Source organism: Cryphonectria parasitica (assembly GCF_011745365.1).
Source record: "Cryphonectria parasitica EP155 unplaced genomic scaffold M406scaffold_2, whole genome shotgun sequence".
Classification (NCBI taxonomy): domain Eukaryota; kingdom Fungi; phylum Ascomycota; class Sordariomycetes; order Diaporthales; family Cryphonectriaceae; genus Cryphonectria; species Cryphonectria parasitica.
The window spans coordinates 4,972,474-4,998,427 of NW_024468910.1; the positions used below are offsets into that span (position 1 = coordinate 4,972,474).

Here is a 25,954-nt window from a genome sequence, read left to right on the forward strand (position 1 = left end):
TACTTCCATTCAGTAGTATCATCGTACCATGCAAGGGTAGAAATTTGAGGCTAGTGAACGGCTTAAATCAAGGACAGGGCAAGAACCTGTCAGCATACGTAGTGACTATTGGTGGTGGTAGCGCTACTGTACAATGCAGCAGCACCACCACAATAGTCAGTACATAGTACTAGCCAGGAGGTCGCTACTGTTTCGTGCAGGTGCTGGTTGCGGGTGGCTCTTACCACATGTTCGGCTCACCTGCCCTGCCTCACCACTCCCGCGCGCACGCAAGGTTTCTTCACGACGGGGTCATCAATCATCTGAAAGTTTCCTCGTACTCGGGACACACATACACCAAAACATACTTTTATTATAGCAGCAAAGCGACCATAGTGCCTTGGGTGGTCCTTCCGTCTAAGCATCTCCAAGCAGGCCTAATTGCCTGCCCGCCTATCCCAAGTCAAAGCACCAGGTCCATCATCATCACCGCTATTGACCCCTCCCCCCCCCCCTCTCTCCCCTCCGTTCGAAATTGTGTCGACAATCATGCTTGGTGTGTGCTCAGTACTTTACATCGTGATCGTCAACTTAGCCTCCGCATCGACATCACAGAGCAGTCTTGACTAGCCTCCCACCGCCTAGGGGAGATCGCCCGCCAGAATCCACAGTACCGCAAGCCCATCTCAGCCCAGCATAGTACAGCTCCGGCAGAGTTACATACTACAGCTCACAACCACAACTTTCCTGCAGACCCTGGGCAGGGAGGACTGGCAGGTAAGTGCACCCTACGAACCTCACCATTGTGTGAACAGGAGGCGGCGACGTCGTCAGGGCCCAGCTTGTCAGCTTGTACTACCCCAGACCTCGGAAGAGCTGGTCCTGAACGACCACAGCTGACGAAGGTCGAGAAAATTTTGTTTTGACAGCAGCAGCAGCAACAGCAACAACAACGACAACAACTAACAGTAGTAGCAGCAGCAGCAAAGACGGTCGTGTTCGTTCCCGGTTCTTTTCACTAAAAGCTATTTGCTTCCGGACTACCCGGCACACATCCTTATTCACTTACTTAGCTTATCCTGCACTGCACTGCACTGCACTGCACTGCACTGCACTGCACTGCACTGCACTGCGGCTAGCCCCACGACCAGAGACACCCTGTTCCCGCCTGTCACGGTACCCTTTGCCTTACCTGCTAAAGGCACCACCACTACCCCATATAATCGCCTGCGCCGGCCAGCTTCGTCCTGGACGAGGGAGGGAATACCCGACCTCGAGAGAGCGCTTGCAAGCCTGCCGTGCGAAAAGAAAAGAAAATTATGAAGTACACAACCTCAGCAGCAGCAGCAGCAGCAGCAGCAGCGAACCACGACATCCAACCAGCCACAACGACAGAACCTTCTTCGTGACGAGCACCGCCCTCTTTGTCCCTCCCCACATTGAATACCTGTCCAGGTACACTCAAGTCAGTACCGTGTACCAGACGCATGCAAACAAGGCCTGACGCCGGATGGGGCCACAAAAAAGTAGCGCGAGCTTGCGACCTGACGTATGATGGTGCAGACCCTTGTGCGGATCCCTCCTCGCCTCGTTCACATCAGCCCAAGTACTGAGGGCCACCACGGCGGCAACCATCTGTCTACGACCTTGGGACGACACGTTCACTATACAAAGCTGTCGCCTCCCCTCTTCACATCACCCTTTCCAGGGTTTCGAAGTTTTTTTACTTCTTGTTTACCGTCTCCGAGACAACCTCGAGACAAAACTTCCTCCTTTCGACGAGGCTCGCCAGCCCAGTCTTGAATCGCGTTCCGCAGCCGCCGCAAGAGGGAGAGAGGACCGAGACCCTACCCACCGCTAAGGGAGCCGCGCAAGAGAGAGGGAGGAGAGCAGTCGTCACCATAGTACTTGCGATACCATCTTGGGAGCGCCGAGAGCACGACATCGCACCCGCCCACTCACTCACTGCATCTGGACCATCGCATTTTACCGCACGCACCGAGCAGCGCAGGCGCCCTCTTCTACACACTCCGAACACCTCTCTCGCAACTGTTTTGTCTCTTTTGTCTGGTGGTCCTTTCTCAAGTAATTATATTTTCTCGGATAATTTTTACCGCCCTCATCTGATCCTTTGCGCCGGTGAGTTCCTCCTTGGTGTCGGATATACGGCCTGACAAGTACAAGTCAAATGCTTGTCTCACCCTTCTCAGACCCATTTCAAGCAAAAGAAAGGGCCATTCATTTTCTTTTCACTCCAGCACAGCCCGCCTTGTTGACGTATGATCCGTTCGCTGGTGTCCTGTGCCCTTGCGCGGCCCCAAAAGACCCATGCCCCGACCGAGACAGCACACATTTTGGAGCGGCTAGGCGGCTGACACCAATTTTGCTCCTAGGCTGGGCAAAAATTTCAGCAAAGGGAAGGTCGAGAGCAGACGCGCAATAAAGGAATCGTTGGAGGAGGATACCATTAAAAAAATGGGCCGGAATCGAGGTGAGTGGTACTATGTTGGGTCTTGTTCTGTTCGACTCCATTTCTCTCTCTCCCTCACTCCCTGAATCCTCACCCCCCTTTGTGATCGCCTCAGCGACCGCATTGAATCTGAACTCTCTCTTTTCCCCTTCCTTGCTTGCTGGTCTGGGTCTTGGTCCAGGTCTGCCCTGCTCTGTTCTGCTGTGTTACTCTGCTCAGCAAGGGCACACCCAAAAACTACAGCTCTCCCACAAGGATCAAACAGAGTGCAGAGGAGGTGATTATTTACCACCCCTGACCTTCGCTCTCACCTCTCTGTCATGGCTGGGCAATTTGCGGCCCTCGCTGCAGTTGTCATAACCTCCTGACTAGGCCGCTTGGCCGGGCTGGCCAGCCGCCTTTGCATTCCACACTCACACACCCCCATTCCAGGGGAGCCCATCTTTTCCCCCTCCCCCCAGTCATTCTATTTCTTCCCGTGCGCGGTGGTCTTAATGCCCAAACCCCCCAGCGTGTCCCTACACCACACACCACCCCCCGCTTCCCCCGATGCGAGCCCCCCCCCCCTGTCCTGATTTCCGGTGACCATCACCTACTTCCTTCGTCACTGATGGTGCTGACTTTGGGCTTAAACCACCAGTCCTCTCGTTTATGTCCCAGCTCTCTGGGCATAGTAACAGGGACTCGACACTCACGGATCCAAGCTCATCACCACCACGCGACGACCCGCCTCCTCTCCATCCACTGAACACGAATGTACACCGCAACTCGACCCCTATACATCAACCCTCGTCGCCACACCCGTCGTCACCGGTAGATACGCCCCTCACGAACAGCCCCAAGGGCCGCAATCGAAGCAACTCTGGCCGCCCCTTGTCCATAGTGCAGACCTTCCAGCCGCCCCTCATGGACGTCGGCGAGGCCATCCCGGAGTTGCAACCCATCTTCACCTTCCTCAACAGCCACTCCAACAAGCTATACCAGGAGGGCTATTTCCTCAAGCTCGATGACCAGAACACACGTGCGTCTGACCAACCCCTCCTCCCTTGCTTGGCGTCCTCGGGCGATCAATCGATCTAACATTTTCCTTTCGATCTGGTTTCTTATTCCGTGTACAGATGGACGCCCAAATCCAGACAGAACATGGACCGAGTGTTTTGCCCAGCTGGTGGGCACGGTCCTGTCGCTATGGGACGCCGCAGAGCTTGATGCCGCAGGAGAAGACGGAGAGGTGCTGCCCAAGTTCATCAACCTCACGGATGCATCAATCAAGATGGTAAGTATACATACACATATCGCCCCGGGGCGCAGAGAGAGGTCGGGGGAGGGGAGGCCGGAAGAAGGGGAAGGCGAATGCGAATGCGCAAACAAAACCGAGAGAAAGAGAGCAAAGGTCGCAAAAGAGTGGTCTAGTGGGCGCTCTGCTGACAAAAAGTCTGGCGCAGATTGAATCATTACCGACCAGGTCCAACGATGAGCAGCCGCTCCAGAACATCCTAAGCATATCGACGGCCGGCAGGAATCGATACCTGCTTCATTTCAACTCGCACCACTCACTGCTGCAGTGGACTGCAGGCATCCGGCTGGCCATGTTTGAGCACTCGACCCTGCAGGAGGCCTACACGGGGGCATTGATTGCTGGCAAGGGCAAGACGCTGAACAACATCAACCTGATCATGGACCGGGCAAGATTCAAGACGGAGGAGTGGGTCAGGGTGAGGTTCGGGGCCGGCGTCCCCTGGCGGCGGTGCTGGTGTGTCATATCACCCCCCGACGAGAAGGAATACCAGAAGCTGCAGAAGGAGCTGAAGAAGAGGTCGCCCTACGACCACTCGAGGCCACCCCTGCTGAAGGGCGATATCAAGTTCTACGACACCAAGAAGGACGGAAAGAAGCAGAAAAAAGCCAAGCCCATCGCCTCCATCACCGACGCCTTCTCGTGCTACGGCATCTACCCCCAGGCCAAGTCCCTGATCGACGCCTCGACCCTGATTAAGATCGAAGGCAACATCACTATCCACTCCGACCCGCCATCGTCAACCGAGGGCTTCATCTTCATAATGCCCGAGGTGCCCCCCGCCGTCACCGGCTTCGAGATGCTCCTGCGGTTCCTGTTCCCGACCTGGGATACCTTTGGCCTCTATGGTCGTCCCGGGCGGCTGGTCGCCAGCGTCCTGGACCCGAGGTCCCTCATGTTTGCTATGCCCAAGCACAGGAGGTACGGGTACCTGGAGATCCTTGACGTGACCAACCTGATCGTCAACGAGGGGAGCGGCTCGTGGTCCGAGCGGGACTGGAAAAGAAAGCTGAAGGAGCTGACGGGGGAGAGGATGAACGCCGTCGAGGACGGAACCATGACCCAGGGTCGGAGCCCCAGCCGCAGGAACAAGCGCCTCAGCACAGGCCCCTCTGCGCCCGGCGGCGGCCTAAGGGTGCGTGTGGGTTTCTCGGAAGAGGAGCCCGCCGTTCGCACGTCTCGCTCGTTCTCCTTGGGCACGCCTGGGCCACGGACCGACTCAGCGCCTCCAGCAGACAGAGTCCGTGCCCCGAACGCCATGGGTGATGTGACGGGCCATTCGCGTAACAACTCGGATACCCACATCCGGCCAAACGGGCTGGACGGCTTCGCGCCGCATCTCAACGATGAACGGCACGTTGCGGGCGTCCCGTCCAGGGGCCAGACACCCATCCGTTTCGCCAACGATCTTGCGTCGACGCCCGAGAGGGTCAGCTCGGAAGACGACTCTACCGGCTCGACGCCGCCTGTGGCGGACCTGGAGAACATGCACAAGCTGTCCAGCCCAGAGCCGGTCCAGGCACCACCAGCCTTTGCGCACGCGCGCACGGCTCGTCCCGAACGGGCATATCACTCCCCAGAGCTCCGGAGAGCCACGAGCCGACTCTCCATGGCTACCCTGCAGCAGCTGGGCATGGCCCTCAAGACTGGCATAGACCCTGCCCTGACCGAGGGCAACAACAGTGCAGCCGACAGGTACAATGGAGAAGACAGCGCAGATTCCCCAGCAGCAGGTCAAAGAGACGCGAGGGGTCAAGCGGTACTTACCAACGCCAACGCTAATACGGTAGGAATGACTGCTAATTTGAATGGATCCCGTGAAGGCCTAACAGCTCCCAATAGCATGAACACCCCGCCACGCTCGCCAGGGCTGCCGCCTCCGCAGGTGAGCCTTGAGCAAAAGAGGTCAAGGTCTCCCCTGAATCAGGCGGCGGCAGGCCAAGCTGGACCGGGACCTGGACCCGGACCTCAGGGCAGCAGCGGGCGCCGGCACCCTCCTGGCCCGGGTCCTTATCCCCCGGGCGAGCAGGGCGGAAGGTCGCAGTATCCCCCTAGCGGCCCTGGCTCTCAACAACAACAACAACAACAACAACAACAACAACAAGGTGCTCGCGGGCCCATGCCTCCTCCCCACGGAGGATCTCGAGGACCGCCACCTCCTGGGTATGGTCGCGGCCGCGGCATGCCACCGCCACCAGGAGGGCCCAATTCCGAGCAGCGGCGGCCCTCTCCAGGACCGACGCGTGGGCCTAATGCGTTCCAGCCTTACACACCATCGGGCAGAAATGGGCCTCCTCCATCATCCAACACCCGTAACACGCCTCCCTCAGGTGTCCAGCGCAAGCCGCTTCCTGGGCTGCAGACGTCTCCCCCCATCCAGCGGAAGGCCTTGCCCACGCGAGACGACAGCTTCCAGTCGGCAAGTGCATCCTCGCGCAACGGGTCCCTGCTCAGCCGGACAGGCGACAATACGCCCCTGTCTCCAGGAACACCCAATAGTTCTCGCGACCCCATCCTCGATGAGGCTGCCTTTCAATTGGTAGACTCTCCAGAGTGGCAGACACGGGATTATGAGTACGGGGGCCAGGGGCAACGGCAGCAGCAGCAACAGGGTCAACAGAAGTACCCTCCTCCGAGACAGCGTCAAGGCACAATGAGGAGCGAGGCCAGCAGCAACTACGACGATGCGGCTTCGACAGCCAGTCCAGACTACGCCAGCACGACCAAGTCGAGCGAGACACAGGAGTCGGTGGAGCGGCCCCGCGCTGGTGTCCTCAAGACGGTGGGCGACGCAGCCTCGTCTGACGGAGGCTCGCACATCGAGATGCCCGAGGTCAACTTTGGCCCGACGCTCAACCTTGCGCATGGGCCGCGGACCATCAATCGAGGACCCTGGGTTCCTCCCAACCCGCCTGCCGCCGCCCAGTCGCCGCGGCCTTATTCTCCAGGAGGTCCACGCAAGACACCTACGCTCACAACTGCCACGGCAAACATCACACCCAGCGCAGGCGAGATCGGTCACTACCGGTCCGAGTCTGAAGACACCCTGAAGCGCAGGAGTGTGGCCTGGCAGCCTGGCGCGACCATTGGCGGCGGAGCAGGTCAGCCTGCCATGTCGCCTGAGGAATTTGTGCACCAGAGGGCCGCTGCTGCCCAGATGCCGCAGTACGCCACCCACCAGCGCACGCCTTCGGGCAACACGCTGGCGCAGATGGGGTCCCCACCGCTGAGGCGAAGTGGGAGCCAGGACTACTTGACCAACCGGCACTCCAGGTCTGGCAGCGCTGACCTCCTCAAGCGCCGCAACTCGCAGGACTCGAGCCACATGCTCAGTGCCAATGGCACAGGGGCTGTCAGCTCGCACCTCACAGCCCGAGAGCAGGAGCACGTTGCTAGGGCGACAGGCACACCGCTGATCAGCATCGCCACGAACAACCAGGCTGGACACCATCAGCCCGGGCTGGTAGGGGCGATCGATGCGCGCGAGAGAGAAAAGGCACAGATGAAACAAGGGTACAACTCGCAGACGGTCCAAAACGCCATCAACCAGAGGCAGTATCAGCACCAGCAGCACCAGTACGCCCAGCAGCAGCAGCAATATGCTCAGCAGCAGATGTACGGTGCTGCTGCTGCTGCTGCTGGTGCTGGTCCGAACATGAGCATGGGGAACCTCAACAACATAGGCATGGCGATGAGTCCCGGAGCGTCGCCGATGCACCACGGCGGCGGTATGGGAATGCAGAACATGGGCCGCGGTGGTGGAGGTGGTTTCTCTGCCCCAGGCCCACCCCGCTCTGCCACGCTCTCGCCTCCTCCTGTCGGCATGAACAACATGGGGCCGATGAGCCCGATGGGGGGGCCCCGAGCACAGAGCCCCGGACCGAGATTCATGAGCCCTCCGCCGCTGCAAGGACCTGGACAGTACCCTCCGAGTCCTGGGTTTGCCCAACCTATGCAGTTGCCCATGAGGATGCAAAGTCCTGGCCCGGGAGCCCCAATGCGGATGGGCAGCCCGGGTCCTGGAGCTGGGCCGATGCGTATGGCCTCTCCTGGTCCGGGGCAGGGGCCCATGAGGATGGCATCCCCGGGACCAGGCCAGGGACCGATGAGGATGGCGTCGCCGGGCCCTGGGAGGATGGCCTCTCCTGGACCTGGACAGGGATTCAACAGGCAGATGACGCTGCCGTCGCCAGGTCAATACATACCTATGCAGCCTGGGACGCCTGGGACACCACGTGCACCCATGCCTCCTTACCACGGGCAGGCCTTCTAGATGGACAACGCACAAAAGCACACAACATGACCGCCCCTATTTTGCCAATACTCCTTTTTTCTTCTGGTTTTTTTTTTTGTTTTTTGTATGGAATCGAAAACATTGTCTCATTCAGCCAAGGGGAGAGGGCGGGAGGGTGTGTGTTATTTTGAGAAAGAGGCACACACACAGAGAGAGAGTATAACTGGAAATCGGCCTCAGCATTTGGGAAGCGAAGAGAAATCAGCATAGCAATGTGTGCATGGCTTGGAGTGGCCTTTGTGTATACTGGACAATTGATATTTTATATACCTTCTGTGCGCGCAGTCCTCTCTGAATCCATCTGTTGTCTGGGCATGGCTGGCTGGCCAAAGCTTCCCTGTGATGGTACAGTATCTCTCTCCAAACGAACACTTCACTCGATCGAAACTCAAAAACAGGAGAGGGGGGTAGTCGAGTTCTTGGTGAGTTCTAGCCACTCTCAACTTACCTTCTCTTACTCATATCCATCCAGCCATTGCCCTCCCTACTCTGCCCTTTTCCTCATCACTGGGTCTTGGCCTTAATTCCATCTCTATATTCAGGGTTCTATCTCGCTTCAATATCGCCCCAATTTTCGCGCAATGTCAGCTGGAAAATGCGACTATATGCAACTATGGTCGGATAATGCTTGTGTCATGGAAGTCCCGACGAGAGTCCGAGGGTGGTGGAGTTCCTTCTGCAGGCGGACGGCGAATAAGACATAGACAGGACTTGACATTACACAAGTCTCGGTCCGTTCAAGGGTTGTATTAACCACCCAATGACGAGAGATATTCCCGCTCCCCGCCCCCCCTCCCCCTTTCAAGACTCTTGACTTGATGGTTACCTCATATGCAAACCATGAATAAATCTCTCGTGGGTAGCTAGGTTATTCACCACGACAAAAGAGCGATGAAAATTGAAGCGCATGATTGTCCGAGGTCCGGGGACGCCATCTGCTTGGTCAATACAGAGTTTTTCTCGAGCGGCAGCCGTGGTCAACGGCGCGAGATGAGTTAGTCCAAACCGGCCTGGAACTTGGAAGAGATAACTTAACAAGTTCCCATCTTGGGCTCTACAAGCCGTCGAGGCAGATACGAGGACTGTAGTCATGAGAAGGGGGGTGGGGAAGCCGCCACAGTCACCGTAGCACGGTGATTGTTGTGGTGTGCAAGCTGTGCAGCATCATACCTAGTATCTTTGGTGGTGCTGGCTGAACCTGGCTGCATTTTTACTCTATGTTATCAGGAGCCTGTGCTGGGCAGGCGGGGAAGGGCGGGTGGGAGGAGAATCGTCCTACCTGCCTTCTCGCCTTGCATGCATGAGGCGGGGGGGGAATAGACTGGATGGATGGATGTTTATGCTGGCTCGCCCTCGTGGCTTTGAGGTCGGCTAGATGCAGACTGTTCGGACGGCAAGGTTGTGGATGATGATGGGCTGCTTGGGGATCAGTCGGGGGCGGTCAGTTCTGTCTCTTGTTCGGGCTGGAGAGAAAGAGAGAGAGAGTGAGAGAGAGAGAGAGAGAGAGAGAGAATGTGGGCATATAATGCACGCTGTTTGACCTGGACACTCATCTCCTCCTTCTTCTTCTCAGGTCCAGCACGGTAATACATTTTCTGTCTTCGACCTGTCATTGACTGCCAAGTCAAAATTGTTCGACGACTCCCAACAACAATCATCTCGACCTGATTTGGGTAAGAGTAATCCCATCTTCTCCAGCCAGCACTCCTCAGAAATGCCACTACCATGGCATGCCCCTATCACGTCGAGCCAAACCTTTACCAAGATGCCGGCATCATAGAGCCCACCATCGACGGGCCCGGGGAGCCCATCCCATAGAGAGTTGGTGAAGAACGGAGTTATTGGTCCCCAGAAGAAGCACATGGAAGTGCTCCTTCCCCCCGGTACAGCGTACCGGAGCGGCGAGTACTTGGCTGTGTTGCCTCTGAACCCTCGCGAGAGCGTGCGACGGGTCATGAACCGGTTTCGTCTTCATGCTGATGACTTGTTGGCGGTGTGGGAACGAAGAAGGAGTACTTGACGGCGCAGGTATGTCACGATTTTGTTGTTCCAGGTCGCATTCACTGTTTGTGTGTGTGTGTGTGTGTGTGTGTGTGTGTGTGTGTGTTTGCTAACGACGATGCATAGGGTGACTACATGACGGCTGCTGAGCTCTTTGGGGCGCGCGTTGAGCTCGCCACGCCGGCATCTCAGCACCAAGTGGCCACACTGGCCGAAAAGTTATCCAACAACGACAAAGAGGGAAGAGGTGGTGGAGAACTGTTGAAGGTGTTCGCTTCAGACGAAGCCACCTACCGCAGCAAGGTCCTGGAGAGGCGAGCATCTGTCCTCGACCTCGAGATTTCCCCGACTGCAAGCTCTCCCTTGCCGAGTATGTGTCCATGCTGCAGCCTCTGGCTCCGCGGCAGTACTCCATCTCTTCATCGCCTCTGGCCTGTCCTCCAGTCTCGAATCCTGGTGCCTTTGCCAGAAGCTCTTCTGAGACGACAACAGACGGCGACGAGAGCAGCACATCCCTGACCTGCTCCATCACCTACGCCAAGTTCCGCCTGCCGCAGGACCCAAAGACTCCCGTCATCTTCATCGCTGCGGGCACGGGGATCGCGCCTATGCGGGCCTTTATTCAGGAGCGGGCGGCCATTGCCGGTGCCAGGGGTGGTCCCGAGGCGCTAGGCCCTGCGGTGCTTTTCTTTGGGTGTCGGGACTTTGAGGAGGATTTCTTGTATGGGGAGGAGTTGGCTGGCTGCGAGACTGCGGGCGTTGTGGTGGTGAGGACGGCGTTCTCGAGGAGGGGCCCGCCTGGGCAGAAGATGGCGCATGTGGATGAGGTTCTGTGGGATTGTAGAGAGGAACTGAAGGGTTTGTTCAAGCAGAGGGCTCGAATTCTGCTTTGTGGGAGTGCCGCTCGGCTAGGGCGGAGTGTGCACGAGATTTGCGTGAGAGTGTATCAGGAGGCGCATCCTGAGGTTGGGCGGGAGGAGGCCGAGGGGTGGCTTCTGCAGCAGAAGGAGGATCGGCATCTGCGTGATGTTTTTGGGTGAGAAGACAACTGCTGCTTGTCTTGAGACATGGGACTATTCTTCTTTTACTTTATATATAGTATAGATCCTGTATGTCCCACAGGACCTTTCGTGAGGATGAAATGGATGAGATGCCACACTACGAGGTCATGTTTTGGTCTTGTCCTTGTACGACAAGCTATAATAAAAGACTCTTTGTTGAAGGCTATGCTACAGAAGGAAGGAAGGAGCCAGGCGGGCAGGCACCAGGCTGGTTGAAGCTATCTGGAACAGGCAGGGCAGGTAGGTGCCTTTCTAGCACACATAGCCCAATGACCTCGATTCTTCAGCTGTGACGGACATGTTTGCATTCTCTGTCAGCATCTGACAATCAGAAAGGATAAGACACTGGATCGATAGATAAGTTCACGTTACGAGGGCCCACCAACGAACTAATTCAACACGAGATCTGATAAGTCGCCTAAGCGGGAACGCCACAGAGAATGGACTGTGTTTCTGTATTCCAATGTTGACCTTGAGGGGACGAAAGATATGCAGATTTGCTACTATGGGCAGACCTTTTGCTTCTTGCTCTTTGTCCTTTCTTTTTCATATTGTATATACATAATTTACATGTGTAAGTGAAGTACAAATCAAGAGAGAGACGGAGAGGATGATCTCAGTGACGACAAGGGTCACGCAATGGACCTTTAAGCCTCTTCGTTCTGCCTCTTGTCGTAATCTTTGTGGATCCGATTCAGCTCATGTCACCCATCTCGCCTCCTTGACCATGACCATGGAGAGAGAGAGAGAGAAAGTGAGGTCATGACTCAACTGCAGTGGCTACTGTTCTGTATCTCTCAGCCTCATCCGGATCTGATGGGTTCCGGGGTTAGGAGCAAGCCGGCACCCCCGATCTATTGTGCAGTCGAGATATCACGGTGAGGAGCTCTTTTCTTTCCTTTCCTTTCTTTCCTTGGTCTGTGCTCAGATAGACTTTCAGGGTCTACCATTTTAGGCAATGAATTGCACCCTTGATTGAATTCTCATTGCGGTGTTCTCCTTTTAAGGCTTGATTGATGGATGGATCGGTCCCTCTTGAAGCTGCGATGAACTCTGCATCGACATCGAGGATAAGGGAACTATCATCTAGCCTTTGACTTGGTGATGGGATGGAGGGTCCCTTTTTTCCTCTTCTGTCTCCTATGCCTCACAAAAAGAAGAGAAGTAGGTATTGATGTGTTTTCAGGAAATATCTCAATGACAAAAGACAGATCATGTATTCAGACATCCATTCAGTCATCAGATGAACCATGTCTACAGTTTTGGTATTGCCGTGAATCCGGGCAGACCGCCTGTGTATTAGCTTGGGTGTGTGTGCCAGGGCCGTGGTGTTCATAATGTACAGTGCTTTCTGTATGTCACGACATAGTAGTATTTGTATGGCTTGGTGTCACTGCTAGTACTGTATGATTTACTGGGTGTAACATCTTACATATGAGTGGATACAATAGGATAGTTCGGAATGGTTGGACTCAGATATCCTGTGTGAGGGTGACAAGGCCCAAACCATGTGGCTGTGGTTGCATGTGGTGTGCACTCTGGTGCGGTAACGTGCTGTGCCCAAGTGGATCGAGCAGTGGATCTTTTGATTCAATTTGTGCTGGAGGGGGAGAGAATGAAATAGGGACCACTCTCATGTCTCATGGAATCCACCTATTCGGAATCATTCTCGAAGCCGTCTATGTCCCCCCGCCCCCCGTGGTGTGTTTCGCACAGATCAGTATATGGGCAGGACTTTGGATGGATACTGTCTTTGTTGTCCAGCCCAGCAGCAGCCATGTGGCGAGAGTCTATGTAAAATAATAGATTCTCTATTTCTCTCAGTGTGTGTTATGAGCAGCTATTGAATTTTTACTTTCTTGGTTGTATGCATGCATGTAGCATGGATTGCTGTAGCAGATCGGCACCTGCATGCAGAGAGAGGGGGAGAGACCAGTAGTATTTCTTATCAAATTTCCACCCCCCTCAGCTCAACAAATTTCGAAATGCAACTCTTGTGTACTTTGTATTCTGTGTGCTCTGTCCGTTATTTTGGCATCATACGAGATCAATTCCATAATCACACACACAAATGCACGAGACTGGTAGAAAAACAGGATCCCCCCCCCCTCTATTATGTCATAAACCTTTTCTGTTGGATGATTGGAACGCAAAGCTTGTGACGAGAAGAACCCCTGACGTGGCGTGGCATTGAACAGGCACATTGAACATTTTAGGTTGAGGCTACAGCAGCGCTTTCTTCCCGGGAACCTTCCCCACCCAGGCTCAGTTCGGATTGTCCACTGTCCGCTGTCAGCTGTCAAGAAACTCCTGTTCTAATCTCTCCTATTTCTGTTCTCGTCTCGTCTCGTCTTGTCTCTTCTTTGTCTTCTTGTTTTCCAAGTGTGTAGGGGACAGAGTATATTCTTTACACCAAAGTACTATAATACTGTTGCCTGAACTTAGCTACTAGAGTACTTATGGGATGGGGGCCCCCCACACGCCCTGTTTGTTGTTGAAGGCGCCTCCCAGCAATGCATCTGTACTGCAGAATACTGTACTTTGGGTGGGTGGGGCGGGGGAGGATGCTAAGGCAATCCACATGCAATCCGTCTTCTTTCCTAGGCCTTCTTCTGAAAAGGCTCCAGCCAAGCCTTGTATCCAGTAACAATTAGCAGCACAGCAGCAGCATCCATGCATCCACCCACCCATCCATTCATCCATCATCCCTACCTCCTAGCGCCCGGAAACTAAGGACGACCGACCACGACTGCCGCTGCCGCTGCTACAGCAGCACTTTACTGCTGCTGCTGCTAGTACAGTAATTAAGTACCTGCTTTACTACAGTACCAACGTTTTGAAATCCAGATCCCGTTTCGCCCCCCCCCTTCGACGTCGTGAAGGTTACTTACCTGTTTCCCACATCATCTTTCTTCATCTCAACAATCCTACCCTGAAGTGAGGCTATCCAACCTTGTCTTTGTTTCCCTCGCTTGGCCTGCAGCTGTGACGACTGCAGAACTTTCGTTTTTTTACATTGTTAGTCTATTTCCTCGAGCGAACAAGCGAGCGAGTCAACGAAGCCCAAGTCGCGACGGACTTGTACATGCCGTTCCCCTACATTTGCTTGCTCACTAGTCCCCGCAAACCGCAACTGAGACCAGTGACGGAATTCCCAGCACAGCAGTCAAGAAGAAGCAGCCGCCCGTCGAACCCCTCCGCTTTCCTGCTGGCCAGAAGTTCAACAACTCTCTCTCTCTCTTTCTCTCTCCCTCTACCTCTAGCTGAGCAAAGCACAGCCTTAATCCCTGACGAAACGGTCCGGTGGCCGAGGATGTGAGAGGTGGACGATACCGGCTGGAGATTTGTATACCATACCACCACCATCGAGCGAGCGAGCGTGAACGAGGTTCATCGATCTCCTGAAACCAGTTGCGGCCGATTTATGTCAGGCTGAGTGGCATCGCCTGGCATCGCATCGCCAAGGAGGAAGAAGGCCCATCTGCCTGCTTGCCTGCCTGCTTACTTGCCTACCTGTCTATCTGCCTGTCAGTTGATCTGGTTCAGCAGTGCGCTTGTGTTTTCCGTTTCTTCTTCAGCAACAACTAAAACATCCATTTCACCATTATCATTGTCAGCATCATCAGGAAACTTGAACCGTTCAGCTGCTTCTAGGCGCCTCTCATGACGTGACACACGCGCACACATACACACACGGTCATGAGATGAATGGTTCAGCAGTGACGATGGCCGCCCCGGCTGTCCACCGCTCCCAACCCTCGTCCGACCTGTTCCTAGATTCACCCTCGCTAACAAAGTCCTCGCTGGATACCAGCGCCCCAACCGACCTCAGCCGTCTCTCCGCCACTACCCCCCAGAAGATCAAGAAGAAGAAAAAGGACGAGGAGAAAAAGAAGAAGAAGACCAGAGAAGAGGAGAACGACGAGGAGGAGGACAAGGAGAAGCGGCCGTCCAAGAGCGCACTCCCGCCAGAGACTACTGCTGCAGTGTTCAACTTTGACTTCGGCGCAGGCATCGAGACGAACCTTCCCATCGAGACGGAGCTGTCCAAGGTCGAGGTCGAGGTCACACCGGCCCCAGAGCCGGCGATCGCGAGGCCGAAGCTACCGCCCGAGCCTATGGCCGTGCCTCAGGCACCCGTGAACAAGCGCCGGTCCAGGTCGATCGTGGGCCGCCCCAAGTCATGGCTGGCAGGCAAGTCCGCCTCTGCCTCGTCGTCTTCAGATGCGTCGTCGGACCAGAAGGAGAAGGCCGCCGCCGCCGCCGCCGCCCAGAATAAGGACAGCAGGAAGGTGGTAGCGCCACGAGACGACAACGGCGAGACGGACGCTGCTGCAAGGTCTGAGGACGCACCTTCGTCGCGCAAACGGCTGAGCGCCAGGGACCGATCATCCTCCTTTCGGTCTTCCACGTTTGCCGAGTTCGCCAAGAAGTCATGGATATCATCCTCCCGATCGCCATCCCCCACAAGAGATAGGGAGCGGAGAGGAGAAGGCGGAGGAGGAGAGATCATGATGACGAGCGGTGGGGAGAATAGGAAGAAGGGCGCCGAGGGCGATGTCGTTGCCTCCCCGGTCAAAGACCCCTCTCGCCTGTCACCACACAAGCTCACCAGGAGGAGGGCCACCTCGACCAGCCCCGGCGAGAGCGACAAGGCCAAGGCCGAACTGGCTGAGACCTCTAGCGGCACCAGCAGGGCACTCAACCGAGCCAGTGGGTACTTTGGCAAGATCAAACAGCAAAAGCCACCCCGCGTGCCGCCGCTGCCAGCAAAGGCCACCGCCGCAGCCGCCACCGCCGCCGCCAATCTTGTCGTGCCACCACTTCCCGGATCGTCATCCTCAAAGAGCGAGGCCGTCTCTCTTCCTGCTGCTGCTGCTGTTGAAGGGTCCGTCAACCACCGCCTCTCCTCGCAGACCAACCTCTCAGCCACGTCAGATGCGGGCAGTGGAGGTACTGGCAGCACCGCCATCACGGAACCGTCGCAGACCGCCGCCGAGAACATGTCCTCGCAGCAGAAGTCCCAGCCGCAGCGCGACCCCCTCTGGGCCACCTTCAGGAGGCTCGACTCCGAGTACGCCATCTTCCTCACCAAGGCCACGACCGCCCAGAGGATCCTCATCGCCAGGAACACCCTGATCCCTTTCCTGCGGAACCACGGCGGCCAGGGCGGTGCCCTGTCTCCCGAAGACGTCGACCGCCGCGCCACCATCTTACACAAGTGGTGGAATGGACTGCTCGGGCTCCTCGAGGGGACGGGATCCAGGAACGGCGACGGTGGTCCTGCCAAGACCTTCACAGCTATTCATGCCAACAACACCGCCACAGGTCTTGCTCCTGTGTCGGGGGCGGACCGCCCCGGCCTCCTCGAGCTCATCACGTACATCATGATGCGGCCAGAGTGGAGGATGTGCACGCCTTGCTTCCGCCCGCTGAAGGATAAGCCGGCGGCGGCACAGGGCGTTGCCGCTCGTGGCCGCGTCCAGGCGAGAGAGTCTACCGATTGCATAGTCGAGTCCGCCGAGCACAACGTCAGGACCATGTTCGTCAACAACCTCCTGACCCAGATGGCCATCGTGGTCGACAGGATGTCTGGCAGACATGCGCCATCCTCCCTGGTCACCTTCTGCGGGAAGGCCTGTGCCTACGCCTTCTTCTTCGTCCCTGGCATCGCCGAGGTTCTGGCCCGGCTCTGGGGCCTCACCCCGGACCTGCTGAGGCGCGTGGCAGACGAGTTCGGCCTCCCCAAGAGGAGCAAGGCTGGGAGCGAAGATGTTGTGTCCCTGTTCCCGCCCAACCTACAGAAGCTGGGCTGGACGTCGGTCAAGACCATGATCGACAACCTGCGCCTGACGACGAAGTTGTCCCTCGTCGCCGCCAACATTCAGTGGCACGGCCCTTGGATCTCGAGATGGCGCGGCGGAGACTCGGACCTCTTCTTCATCTTCTGCAAATACTACTACATTCTTGCGGATGACTTCATGCCGGCCGACTTGCCGTTGTCTGACAAGGCCAGGGCGCCGGGCTTTGCTCTGATCCACGCCCAGCTCCTGAGCGTGCTCGACACCACCATCCACCATCGCCAGGCTGCCTTTGAAAACATGATGGCCCCGACCATCCTAGACCCGGCCAGCGGCGCGGATGCCATGGCTGCCGCTCTGTCACAGCTGCCGCCGAGCAACCTGTTGCGGGGCATGGACGAGAACCGGCTCATCGTCCTCCTCAAGGACATGCTGGCAGAGAACGCCGTGGGAGGCCTGACAGCCGGTGCTCGGGAGACGTTCGCCATCGGGTTCATGTCGATCCTGAAAGCGGCCACCAAGAAGACACCCGTCTTTAGGCAAGCTCCAGTCCTCATGCTGATGGACTTCTTCCACGAGGTGCTCCTGGCGTTCGACGCCTATGCTGGTTACACCGATCCGGAGTGCAAGGAGCGACAGCTGCAGCTACGAGACCACGTCGACTGGCCCTTTTGGCTCGAGGTCTGCCACAAGATCTTGTTCGAGTCGAACAGCACCATGTCGGAGATTCGCGTCCTATCGTTCATCTTCTCGGCCTGGGATATCCTCACCGCAGACGCCGCCCGGAAGGAGAAGCTCTGCATCGGCTGGTTATTGTCAGAGGAGGTCTTTGACAAGTTCTTCAACAATTACACGCCCATGGTCCGAGCCTACTTTATGCGCCTGCTGTGCTGGAGAGTATGCCGTGATCAGGGCAGCCCCAATGAGCTGGATATGTGAGTGTTGTTATTGACTCTATATGCATGGCCTTTTTCTCTCTCTTGTCTTTTCCCCTCTCCTTTCTTTCGTTTTTGCTGAACTTGTGTGCCTTGACAGGAAAATTTTCACCACCGTTGCCGATCGGCTCAAGCAGGCGTGGTCGCACTATCTCTGGCTGAAGCAGACAGCCGACGCAGCGGGCAAGCTGCCTCCTTCTACAGCACCTTGTCATCCTCAGCCAGGCAAGAGGTTTATGATCATACGCATCGAAGTGCCTCCTCCACACACTGGCCTACTACAAACAGGTTTCGACATCATGAACAGCGCGGTAGGCAGCCACGAAACAAGCCCTACCGAATCGAGTCAGAGCGAGAGCAGTGGTGATCCGCCCACAGCGCAGGCGGACCCGACGAACAAGAAGAGGTGGTCGATTCTGGGTAGGATGCTGAGCTTCACATCATCCAGTGGGCCGAGCGCTCCTGCGGCTGCAGAGGCTGCCAAACGGAACAACACCCCGAGCAACGACCTGGAGGCGGTGCGGCGGGAGACGGCTGCTGAGCGGTCCAAACCTCCGCCGCCGCCCAAGGGCTCCTCCACCTCGGGAGAGTCAGATGCCTCGTCGACCGGGTCCGCCCCGGTCTACGATACGGCCCAGTTCGTGTTCAAGTTTACCCTCGGTGCCCTCCCCTGGAACCCGAGCCTGGACATGATCAGCGCCGCGTCTACCATGCTATCCACGCTCCCTCGAGAGCGACCTCTGTCGAGACCGCGCCTCCCAGCCCCTGCGCAGGCAAGGGTCAGCGCGCGTGCGGCCTCGTCGGGCTCGCGGGAGGACAGCCCTCCCCCTCCGTCGCCAGGGATGCCTCCTCCCGAGAGAATGTACTCTGGCACATCGCAGGGAGGCCTGATCAGCGGCGCACGCAACGCTACACCTCTCGAGGATGGGGACGCCGAGGCCGGTCCCAGCCAGAGCGGCGATTTTTCTGGCTTCAACTTCAACCTGCCCGAGATTCAGCGCGTGACGAGCATTGAGACCATTGATGTTTTCGTCAAGAGCCCGGCGCCGGATAACGACTCAGTAGCATCGTCCTCTAGGGGCAGCAGCGGGCGCTTGGAAGTTCCTCGTGGCCGGACTGAAGCCAAGCGTCAAGTCGTCCAGCCCATCCAGCCGGTGGGCATCTTCAAGGACCGGGCCACGTACTCGGGCCGCGCTCTTGCGGAATGGAGCATCGTCGTGCACGAGTGCAACTCCTTTATCGACCGCCGGCGCGACGAGGGCGTCTGCGGGCTCAAGGATGTCGAGGTACCGAGCCTTGGCGTCGAAAACCTGCGCAGGATGGGCTAGAGGCCTATTGCGAAAGATCCACCTCTTGCTCTGCCGAGACAGAGGTTGTCCGTCGACGATCGCCTTTCACATGGTGACGTGTGGCAACGCAGCATCTCGACTGTGATCGAGTGGATTGTGCCCTTCATGAAGAATGATGAAGACGACCGCAAGCCACTCCACCGATGGGTTGCTGGAGCCACCTCAACAACATGCGAGCCCCTTTACGAGGAAGAGGTGGAGGACGAGGCCACAGACGAATGATCCGAGACCAAAAATTGAGGACGAGATGGTCAGGGAGAAAGCTGGCGTTTCCGAGGTACAGTCCTTTTCTCTACTTTCCATTCTGTTGGCGACACGATGCTTTCCCTCTACAATCGGCATTGCGTTGCAATTTTTTCTCCTTTTCTTCCGTCTTTACTTTTGCGCCTTTGATTTTTCTTTTTCTTTTCCTTCTTTGCATGTACACGTTTGCATCTCCAACGGTCCTTTCTGCACAGTCGGACAGGATCGCATTGGTCTCCCATGATACCATGCTGCCGAATAGGTTTTCCTGCATTGTTTGGCGTTCATCAGGCGTCTTTTCTTTTATTTGCCTTTTAGCCCCAATTGGGATCGTGGACATGGAGGCACCGTATGATCTTTCTTTCTTTTCTCTCCTTTTCAATAAGGGCAGGCAGTCAAACGACTTGGGGCTATCCTTTGCAAATCAATGCACAAACCAACATTGAGCATCAGACTGGTCTTTTCTATTTTTCTCTTCTTGATCCCGCCGGGATCTTTTCCGGGAGGGCTCCGTGAGACTTTTCTCTTTTTTAGATTGTTATTGTGGTGTGCGATGTTTATTGTAAATATAGGAAGAAGGGAGGTGGTATGGTCTTGTTGTTTAGCATATGGGAGGGTTCCTGGCCCTCTTCCATCTTAACGGCCTTTCTTGTTAGTAGACATTTTTGCTATGAATATAAGATGCACCGAGTGGTTTCAAATTCAGTCCGATGTTGTAATAACTAGCCGTGGGACCTTGGAAGGTCTGACTGGACCCTGTGGCTCTGTGACAAGACGGTGTCCTGGTAGACTCAATTTTTGTTACAAGATCAGCGACGAGGCTGAGTGAATGTCAAGTGTGGAAGCGCAAGAGACACACGGTGCCCGCCCTGCCGCCCAGGCCAAGCCATACGGATACATGTGCAACGTGGGAAGTACAAGATATGCAAGTGCCATGATTTTCTTCCAATAGTGTGAACCCTCCCTTGTCCAGTATATTCGGTACATATTCCATGGATTGTATTATGGAAAGTCGACAACAATTGACAATCTCTTGCTTTCTCCTTTCCTAGAAAACACACAAAGAAATAGGGCTCTGGGTGGCCGATACTTTGTATCACTGAAGTACGTAGATGGCTGGCTGGATGCAGGATTCACTTGGGACAGGTTTTTCTAGAGAGAAAGGGAAGAGGGCAAAAAAAAGAGAGGACGGAATGGTTTGGGATGAACCAGCGAGCCTTCTATTCCTAGACTGGGGCGTATCGTTTGGTATGGTGGCTGGTGGTATCTGGCACCTTCCTAGGCTGCGCCGGCACCCCATCATCGCCCCCTTTTCCCGCCCCCCCTCTTCTTGTCTTCTCTTTTTTCAGCCGGCGATTGAAGAGCGAAGGAAAGAAGAGGAGAGAAGATGGGTATTGTGTGTCGTGGGTGGCTGAATGTCTCAGAAACCCAGCCTCTGGGACAGGATGGGACAAGGACAGTGGGCAAGTGGATAGTGGACAGCAGCACTGACGGATTGGCGGCGGCGGTAGTGGTGGCGGCGGCTGAGACAGGTTTAAACTCTTGTCCTGCTTGTTCAGCCCTGGACGGGGCAAAATCAGCTTTACTTGCTTATTTAGTCACTATATATATATATGATTTTACAGTAGTACATTGAGGGGTTTTTCCCATGTGGACGCGGCAGAGAGACGGGGCGCCCCGTGCCGGGATAGTTTGGCATTCCAGAGAGGAGAGCGGCACGGGGAAGAAGAGGGGTTGACGGATGGATGAATAGATGTAAAAGTCTGTACACATGTTTAGGTCAACAGGAAAGAGATTATGTATCCTTATGATGCACAGTGTGTTGTTGTACATATCTTGTTTCCCGCCTCCTATGGAACAGGAGACTGGTCACCTTGATTAGTATGAGGAAAAGAGAAGAAGTCTCAGGACTGCCTTGTTTTTTTTCTCTTCTTTTGGGACGTAGAAAGGAGAATTGTCGCCAGCCGGGAGGCCAATGGAAGCGATGCACGAGTCAGCCGCCAAACAATGATGTTCATTACGGGAGAGAGGAGGAGTAAAAGGGAGGCCCTTTTACGCCTTAGACGGAGAGCCTAGAAACCTACCCCAACGCACATGGTAGGTTTATGCTTGATCTCTTCACCAATAGTACTTTTGCCGGTATAACCCTTGAGCAGCTTGGGAATTCCTCGAGAGAGAAAAGTATGGTGGTAGAGAGGACCTCCCGCTGATGTTTCAGCCTCGTGAAGATCAAGGTGGCTGTTGGTCCCCGTCTCAAAGAGGTTAGACGGGTTCCTTTTTCTTATTGGAAAGGGGCAGCTCGGCGTCGCAGAACACGAAAGGGCCAAGGACTCGGTTCCGAGAATAGGCCTTGGGTCATGGAGAGGAATGAGTTATACGGCAGATGGGGAAAATGGGTTAGGCCAAAAGGAGATAGAGAGAGAGAGAGAGAAAGAGAGAAGTGCGAGGAACCACAAGAGGAGAGAGAGACAGAGGTGACCAATCGAAACCCGCGCTGTCTTGACCGCTTGCAATAGTACTCAAAAGAATAACATCAACAGCCCTACCGAACTTTAATAGGAGGAGAGCGTGGTTCATCCGGTCTTGGTGAGGAGGCGCACGTGGTTGGTCAGCCCTGGTTGCCGGCCCCCCCCTCCCCTCGTCCCCTTCTTCACAGCCACTCTCCCTCCAACGCTTTGCTCCGATCTGACTGGCTGGAGGGAGTTTCCGAATCGCCGACTCTCGGGGAGACAAAAATTGAACAAAAGCAATGCAGCCCAGCCAAACAAGGCGGAGGTGATTGATGACCACCAACAAAGAGATGCCGGAACGTGGGAAGAGAGAGACATATCGGAGAGATGAGAGAAGGGGGGGGGGGGACTGGAGGGCGCGTAATGTGATGACGACTTCCAAGCCCGTCCATCTTTAAATTTGTCTCCTCTCAAGCCCGCTTGGCGCTGCGGGCTATGGGTTGGGGCTAGAACAGGCACGCCCATGTTTGCGCCCCTCTGGACTATGGTTGGTAACAGGTTTTCTTCTTTTTTTTTTTTTTTTTTTTTTTTTTTTGCTTCATGCTATTATTGAGGCAGGATAGACTGGTGAAATTCAAAGCGAATAGCGCCCTTTGTGATAAAGGGGGGCAATGTGAGTGTCAGTGTGAGTGTAAGAGAGAAGGGGGGGGAGGGACCTTGGTGATAGGAGGAGGTTCCATTCCGGAGACGACGATCGCCGGCGCCATAGAGCTTGGCCTCCTACTGGCACAACACCTGTCGCCTCAGGACATTGTTCTCTTGGATTGGTTTTTTTTTTTTTTTTTTTTTTTTTTTTTCTATTGAAATGATACCAAAGCAAAAAGAACAAGAAAATCCAGCGTGTAGCACGCAATTGTCGCTCTCGCGTCGAGTATGCCATGCATACAGGTTCATGTTGGGGCCTCACAAGCTTTCGTCAGCCCATGCTCGCAGGGTCTGGTGGAGCCGGGCCAGCGGGCGGAGAGCGGGTGGACACTCTGGAAGATAGGCGAGGCCATCGCGGAAATGAGGCCGGCGAGAAGACTGGGCGCAAACCAAAGGCCAGGAAAAAAAAAAAAAGGAAGAAAAAAAAGAAGAAAAAAAAAAAAAAAAAGGAAAGACGGGGCCAGAGCAGGAGTTTGTTGGTGGAAGTAGGTTCCACACTGCATGAGGCGGTGAAAGTAGAGGAGAAGATGGAATTGTCTTTCTCTCACAAGGTCGGCTATGCAGGCTATGATAGGGGGAAATGGAACTAGAGGAAAGACATACATAGTCCTTGAGAGGATGAGAGTGAGAGAGAAAGAGAGACAGGAAGAGAGAAGGAGTGGGAGGGGCCACTGGGTGAACTAGCACGTTGAGCCATCACTAAAATCATATCACAAAAAGAGCAAAAGTCTCGATTTGACAAGCCGTGCATATCGGATCGACTTGCATTCCCATCTGGGGGACGGAGAATTAATACATGAACAAGAACCCCGCCATAGCGCTCGAACCGCTACGTTGTTTTGATTCTACTTTATTTTCCACAAGCGTACAGTCCAAGGCCAGAGCCACACTCTCGTTGTCAGATTCTCGTCTAGCATCTACCCCAGAATCCCTTCTCTTTGCGGGGCAGCGAGTGATTAGGTGGTGTGGTGCTCAAGTATTACCTATACGAGTGCGGATGGCGAGCATGGCATGGCATGCGACGAACGAGGAGGAACCGCGGGACGAGGGGGGATACAAGAGAAACGCGCGCGAGGTGCTGGGCCTGCGCGACACAGGCCAATTCGAGACAGATCGTCCAAAAGTGGTGGTCTATTCATCTCGGCAGGAGGGCGATGGGCATTTGGGTTATTATATAATGACGAGATGTAATTAATATCTTAATCTAACCTGACATCTGTAGGAATCGAGATCTCCGTCATCGATGCATCTGTGCGAGGACTAGGAGAGTACATGTTGCAGTAGTCCTACTACGTACTTCCAAGTAGGGATGTAGGTAACTACTATATTCACATCTAAACTTTGGAAAATAGAGTAAAGTCAGTGCTGGGTGCAAGGACAAGGACTTGGACACAAAGAACAAGCAAGTAATAAAAAAGCACCTCTTCTTGTCCAAGTTCAGCCTCGTCATGCATGCTTTCTTTAAGTGGTCCCGGTTTTCTCCATTGTCCCTCATTCCGTTCCGGCAAATGTCAAGAGAGTGGCTGAAGACCCGACCCGTCGTCTCCCTCTCCTCATAAGATTGAGGATCCCTCTCAGTGTCTCTCTCTCTCTCTCTCTCTCACACTCTCTGTACAAAGGTACGTACCGTGGTACAACAGGTACAAAAAACACATAGGTCAGACCCATGGTGCACCGCTGTCCAATTGTTTGGGTCAAATCTTAATTGGCGCCCCCAAGACAGGACTAGTCAGGTCCCATCTGGAGTCGAGCTGGGATCTACCCGGTCGGGTCAGGGGTTGATCTGCTGGGGCCTAAATTTGGGGACGGAAAAAAGAGGAAGTCGGTCGTTCAGGGCATGGATGGGGGCGGGCACTTTGTTCTCTCTACTCTGTCTGGCTTTCTGCCCCTTCCCTTTGATTTTCTCCTTTGACCAGCTCAACGGTACGACGACGACACCTTCATGCACCCCGCCTACCGCACCACACCACACACAAACCCTCATTGTGGCGTCTTCTGCAGCGCCAGGGTAAAGAAAGTCTTCCTTTCGATGGAGCTCTGCCGCCGTCGTGCCATGTGTGTGTGTGCCCTGAAACTGTAGGGTAACCAAGCTCTGCTGCTCGTGCAGATCGTCGCCGGCCCCCCCCCCTCCCCCTCTCGTCTAGTGCTGATCCCATCTGGACGGTGGATGATGATGATCATGATCATTATGCTCTTCGTCTGTCCTGTCAGTCTGTCAGGGGAGGAGAGGGAGAAAAGAGCTTAATGTTCCTGTTGTACTGCTGTAGGAGGCTTGGCTGGTAAGTAAAGAGTAGGTGGCTTGAGGCGGTCACCTGTGTGGTCTTGAACCTATCAATAGAAAGGGGAGAAGGAGGAGGAGGAGGTGGTGGTGGTGGTCCACTGCAGCTGACCTTCTGCTATGCCATGGTGGAACTCCTTTCTTTTTTGGGGTCTGACAACTTACCACAGTGCCGTTTGCTGCTGGAGGAGGGGCCAGTCTTACGACCCAATTCTGGCCTTCTCTTCTTGTTCTTGGTGCTCTGTCTCTTCTTTCCCGACCAATGCTACGTGGTATGCTATGATGACATTGCCTCCCAGCGGAGTTGGTGATATTCCTGGCTTGTACTACAGGGCCTCGTCGGTGTGGTTTACCGTCTAAACCTGGTGGAGGCGTTTGTTTGGCCAGGGTCATCTTTTCTATATCATTGGGCCCTGCCATTCAACCTCCCCCTCCTCTTCACCCCCTTCAAGAACCCCTTGTCACTTTTACTCGCCTTCTGCCTTCGTCCCTAGTCGTATTGCAATTTCGCCAAACGGCAGGGGTCTGGCCCATATCCTTGTCTGCCCGTTGACAGCCACAAACCACCCCCTGATCCCCGAGCACAGAACAATCTTCATCTCCATCGTTCATTTCCAAGACTGCTCCTACAGCCCACAACGCACACGCCTCATTGCGTGGTTCCCTCTCTTTTCGGCCCAGGCCCCCCTTGTCGTTGGGTCTTTTTGTCTCTCTTTTACCTACCACTACGACCTCCTCCCGCACTCCCACACTCACTCACTTGAAGTCACTCTCTTAGTCCTGGACCTTCGCCTGTTTCCTTTTTCTTTCCCGACGCCCGCATCTTGCGATCCTCCTCCCCTCCTTTCTTCCTTCCTTCCTCTCTCTCCTGCTTGGCTCAGCGTCGCTCCATCCAACAGAGAGTTTTTCGTCCTCTCTACCACACTCTTTTGGAACTTGCGCGAACACACTCGATTCTTGATCCCGTCTGTTCGTACGTTCGTTCATTCTTTTCCCTCTACGGTTTTATCCCAAGGATCCATCATATTGTTTTATCATACCACGACTTAAAACCTCCATTCCGACCCTCCTATTTTATAAGTGAGTCAGAC

The 25,954-nt window shown here is 55.1% G+C and overlaps 7 protein-coding genes across 7 annotated transcripts; 5 read left to right on the forward strand and 2 right to left on the reverse strand.

The window, feature by feature from the left end:
* Window positions 1–1,260: 1,260 nt before the first annotated feature.
* M406DRAFT_321230 (uncharacterized protein) lies at window positions 1,261–3,229 on the reverse strand. The gene is made up of 3 exons (XM_040919483.1): window positions 3,090–3,229; window positions 1,543–2,470; window positions 1,261–1,444 (listed from the first exon to the last, which is right to left on the reverse strand). Exon 2 carries the CDS (start codon window positions 1,880–1,882, stop codon window positions 1,703–1,705), a length of 180 nt encoding a protein of 59 aa, XP_040780216.1. The 5' UTR covers window positions 1,883–2,470; window positions 3,090–3,229; the 3' UTR covers window positions 1,261–1,444; window positions 1,543–1,702.
* Window positions 3,227–7,520, forward strand: M406DRAFT_273860 (uncharacterized protein; the record flags this gene model as incomplete). The annotated part of the gene is made up of 5 exons (XM_040918199.1): window positions 3,227–3,470; window positions 3,586–3,725; window positions 3,895–5,428; window positions 5,948–6,169; window positions 6,290–7,520. Coding segments are annotated over exons 1-5 (3,240 nt in total), but the record flags the coding sequence as incomplete, so codon positions are not given.
* A 43-nt stretch (window positions 7,521–7,563) lies between these two features.
* On the forward strand, window positions 7,564–8,332 carry M406DRAFT_355239 (uncharacterized protein). Its single transcript, XM_040923120.1, has one exon. It carries the CDS (start codon window positions 7,570–7,572, stop codon window positions 8,017–8,019), a length of 450 nt encoding a protein of 149 aa, XP_040780218.1. The 5' UTR covers window positions 7,564–7,569; the 3' UTR covers window positions 8,020–8,332.
* A 1,212-nt stretch (window positions 8,333–9,544) lies between these two features.
* M406DRAFT_350124 (ferredoxin reductase-like protein) lies at window positions 9,545–11,081 on the forward strand (the record flags this gene model as incomplete). Its single annotated transcript, XM_040922528.1, has 3 exons — window positions 9,545–10,033; window positions 10,168–10,411; window positions 10,486–11,081. The coding sequence occupies exons 1-3, from the start codon at window positions 9,902–9,904 to the stop codon at window positions 11,079–11,081; spliced, it is 972 nt and encodes a 323-aa protein (XP_040780219.1). The 5' UTR covers window positions 9,545–9,901.
* Window positions 11,082–14,081: 3,000 nt separating this feature from the next.
* Window positions 14,082–15,441, forward strand: M406DRAFT_345035 (uncharacterized protein). Its single transcript, XM_040922030.1, has 2 exons — window positions 14,082–14,650; window positions 14,917–15,441. The coding sequence occupies exon 1, from the start codon at window positions 14,188–14,190 to the stop codon at window positions 14,419–14,421; it is 234 nt and encodes a 77-aa protein (XP_040780220.1). The 5' UTR covers window positions 14,082–14,187; the 3' UTR covers window positions 14,422–14,650; window positions 14,917–15,441.
* Window positions 15,442–15,616: 175 nt separating this feature from the next.
* Window positions 15,617–19,166, forward strand: M406DRAFT_250547 (DUF1765-domain-containing protein; the record flags this gene model as incomplete). The annotated part of the gene is made up of 3 exons (XM_040916702.1): window positions 15,617–16,379; window positions 16,431–17,838; window positions 17,939–19,166. 3 exons carry the CDS (start codon window positions 15,617–15,619, stop codon window positions 19,164–19,166), a joined length of 3,399 nt encoding a protein of 1,132 aa, XP_040780221.1.
* Window positions 19,167–19,385: 219 nt separating this feature from the next.
* M406DRAFT_104715 (uncharacterized protein) lies at window positions 19,386–20,128 on the reverse strand. Its single transcript, XM_040915112.1, has one exon. The coding sequence runs from the start codon at window positions 19,768–19,770 to the stop codon at window positions 19,480–19,482; it is 291 nt and encodes a 96-aa protein (XP_040780222.1). The 5' UTR covers window positions 19,771–20,128; the 3' UTR covers window positions 19,386–19,479.
* Window positions 20,129–25,954: the final 5,826 nt, after the last annotated feature.

Bases quoted from the DNA above. Each gene is read 5' to 3' on its own strand.
- M406DRAFT_355239 (XM_040923120.1), top strand. From the start codon at position 7,570: ATGAACAACATGGGGCCGATGAGCCCGATGGGGGGGCCCCGAGCACAG.
- M406DRAFT_104715 (XM_040915112.1), bottom strand. From the start codon at position 19,770: ATGTCCACGATCCCAATTGGGGCTAAAAGGCAAATAAAAGAAAAGACG.
- M406DRAFT_321230 (XM_040919483.1), bottom strand. From the start codon at position 1,882: ATGGTGACGACTGCTCTCCTCCCTCTCTCTTGCGCGGCTCCCTTAGCG.
- M406DRAFT_345035 (XM_040922030.1), top strand. From the start codon at position 14,188: ATGCCGTTCCCCTACATTTGCTTGCTCACTAGTCCCCGCAAACCGCAA.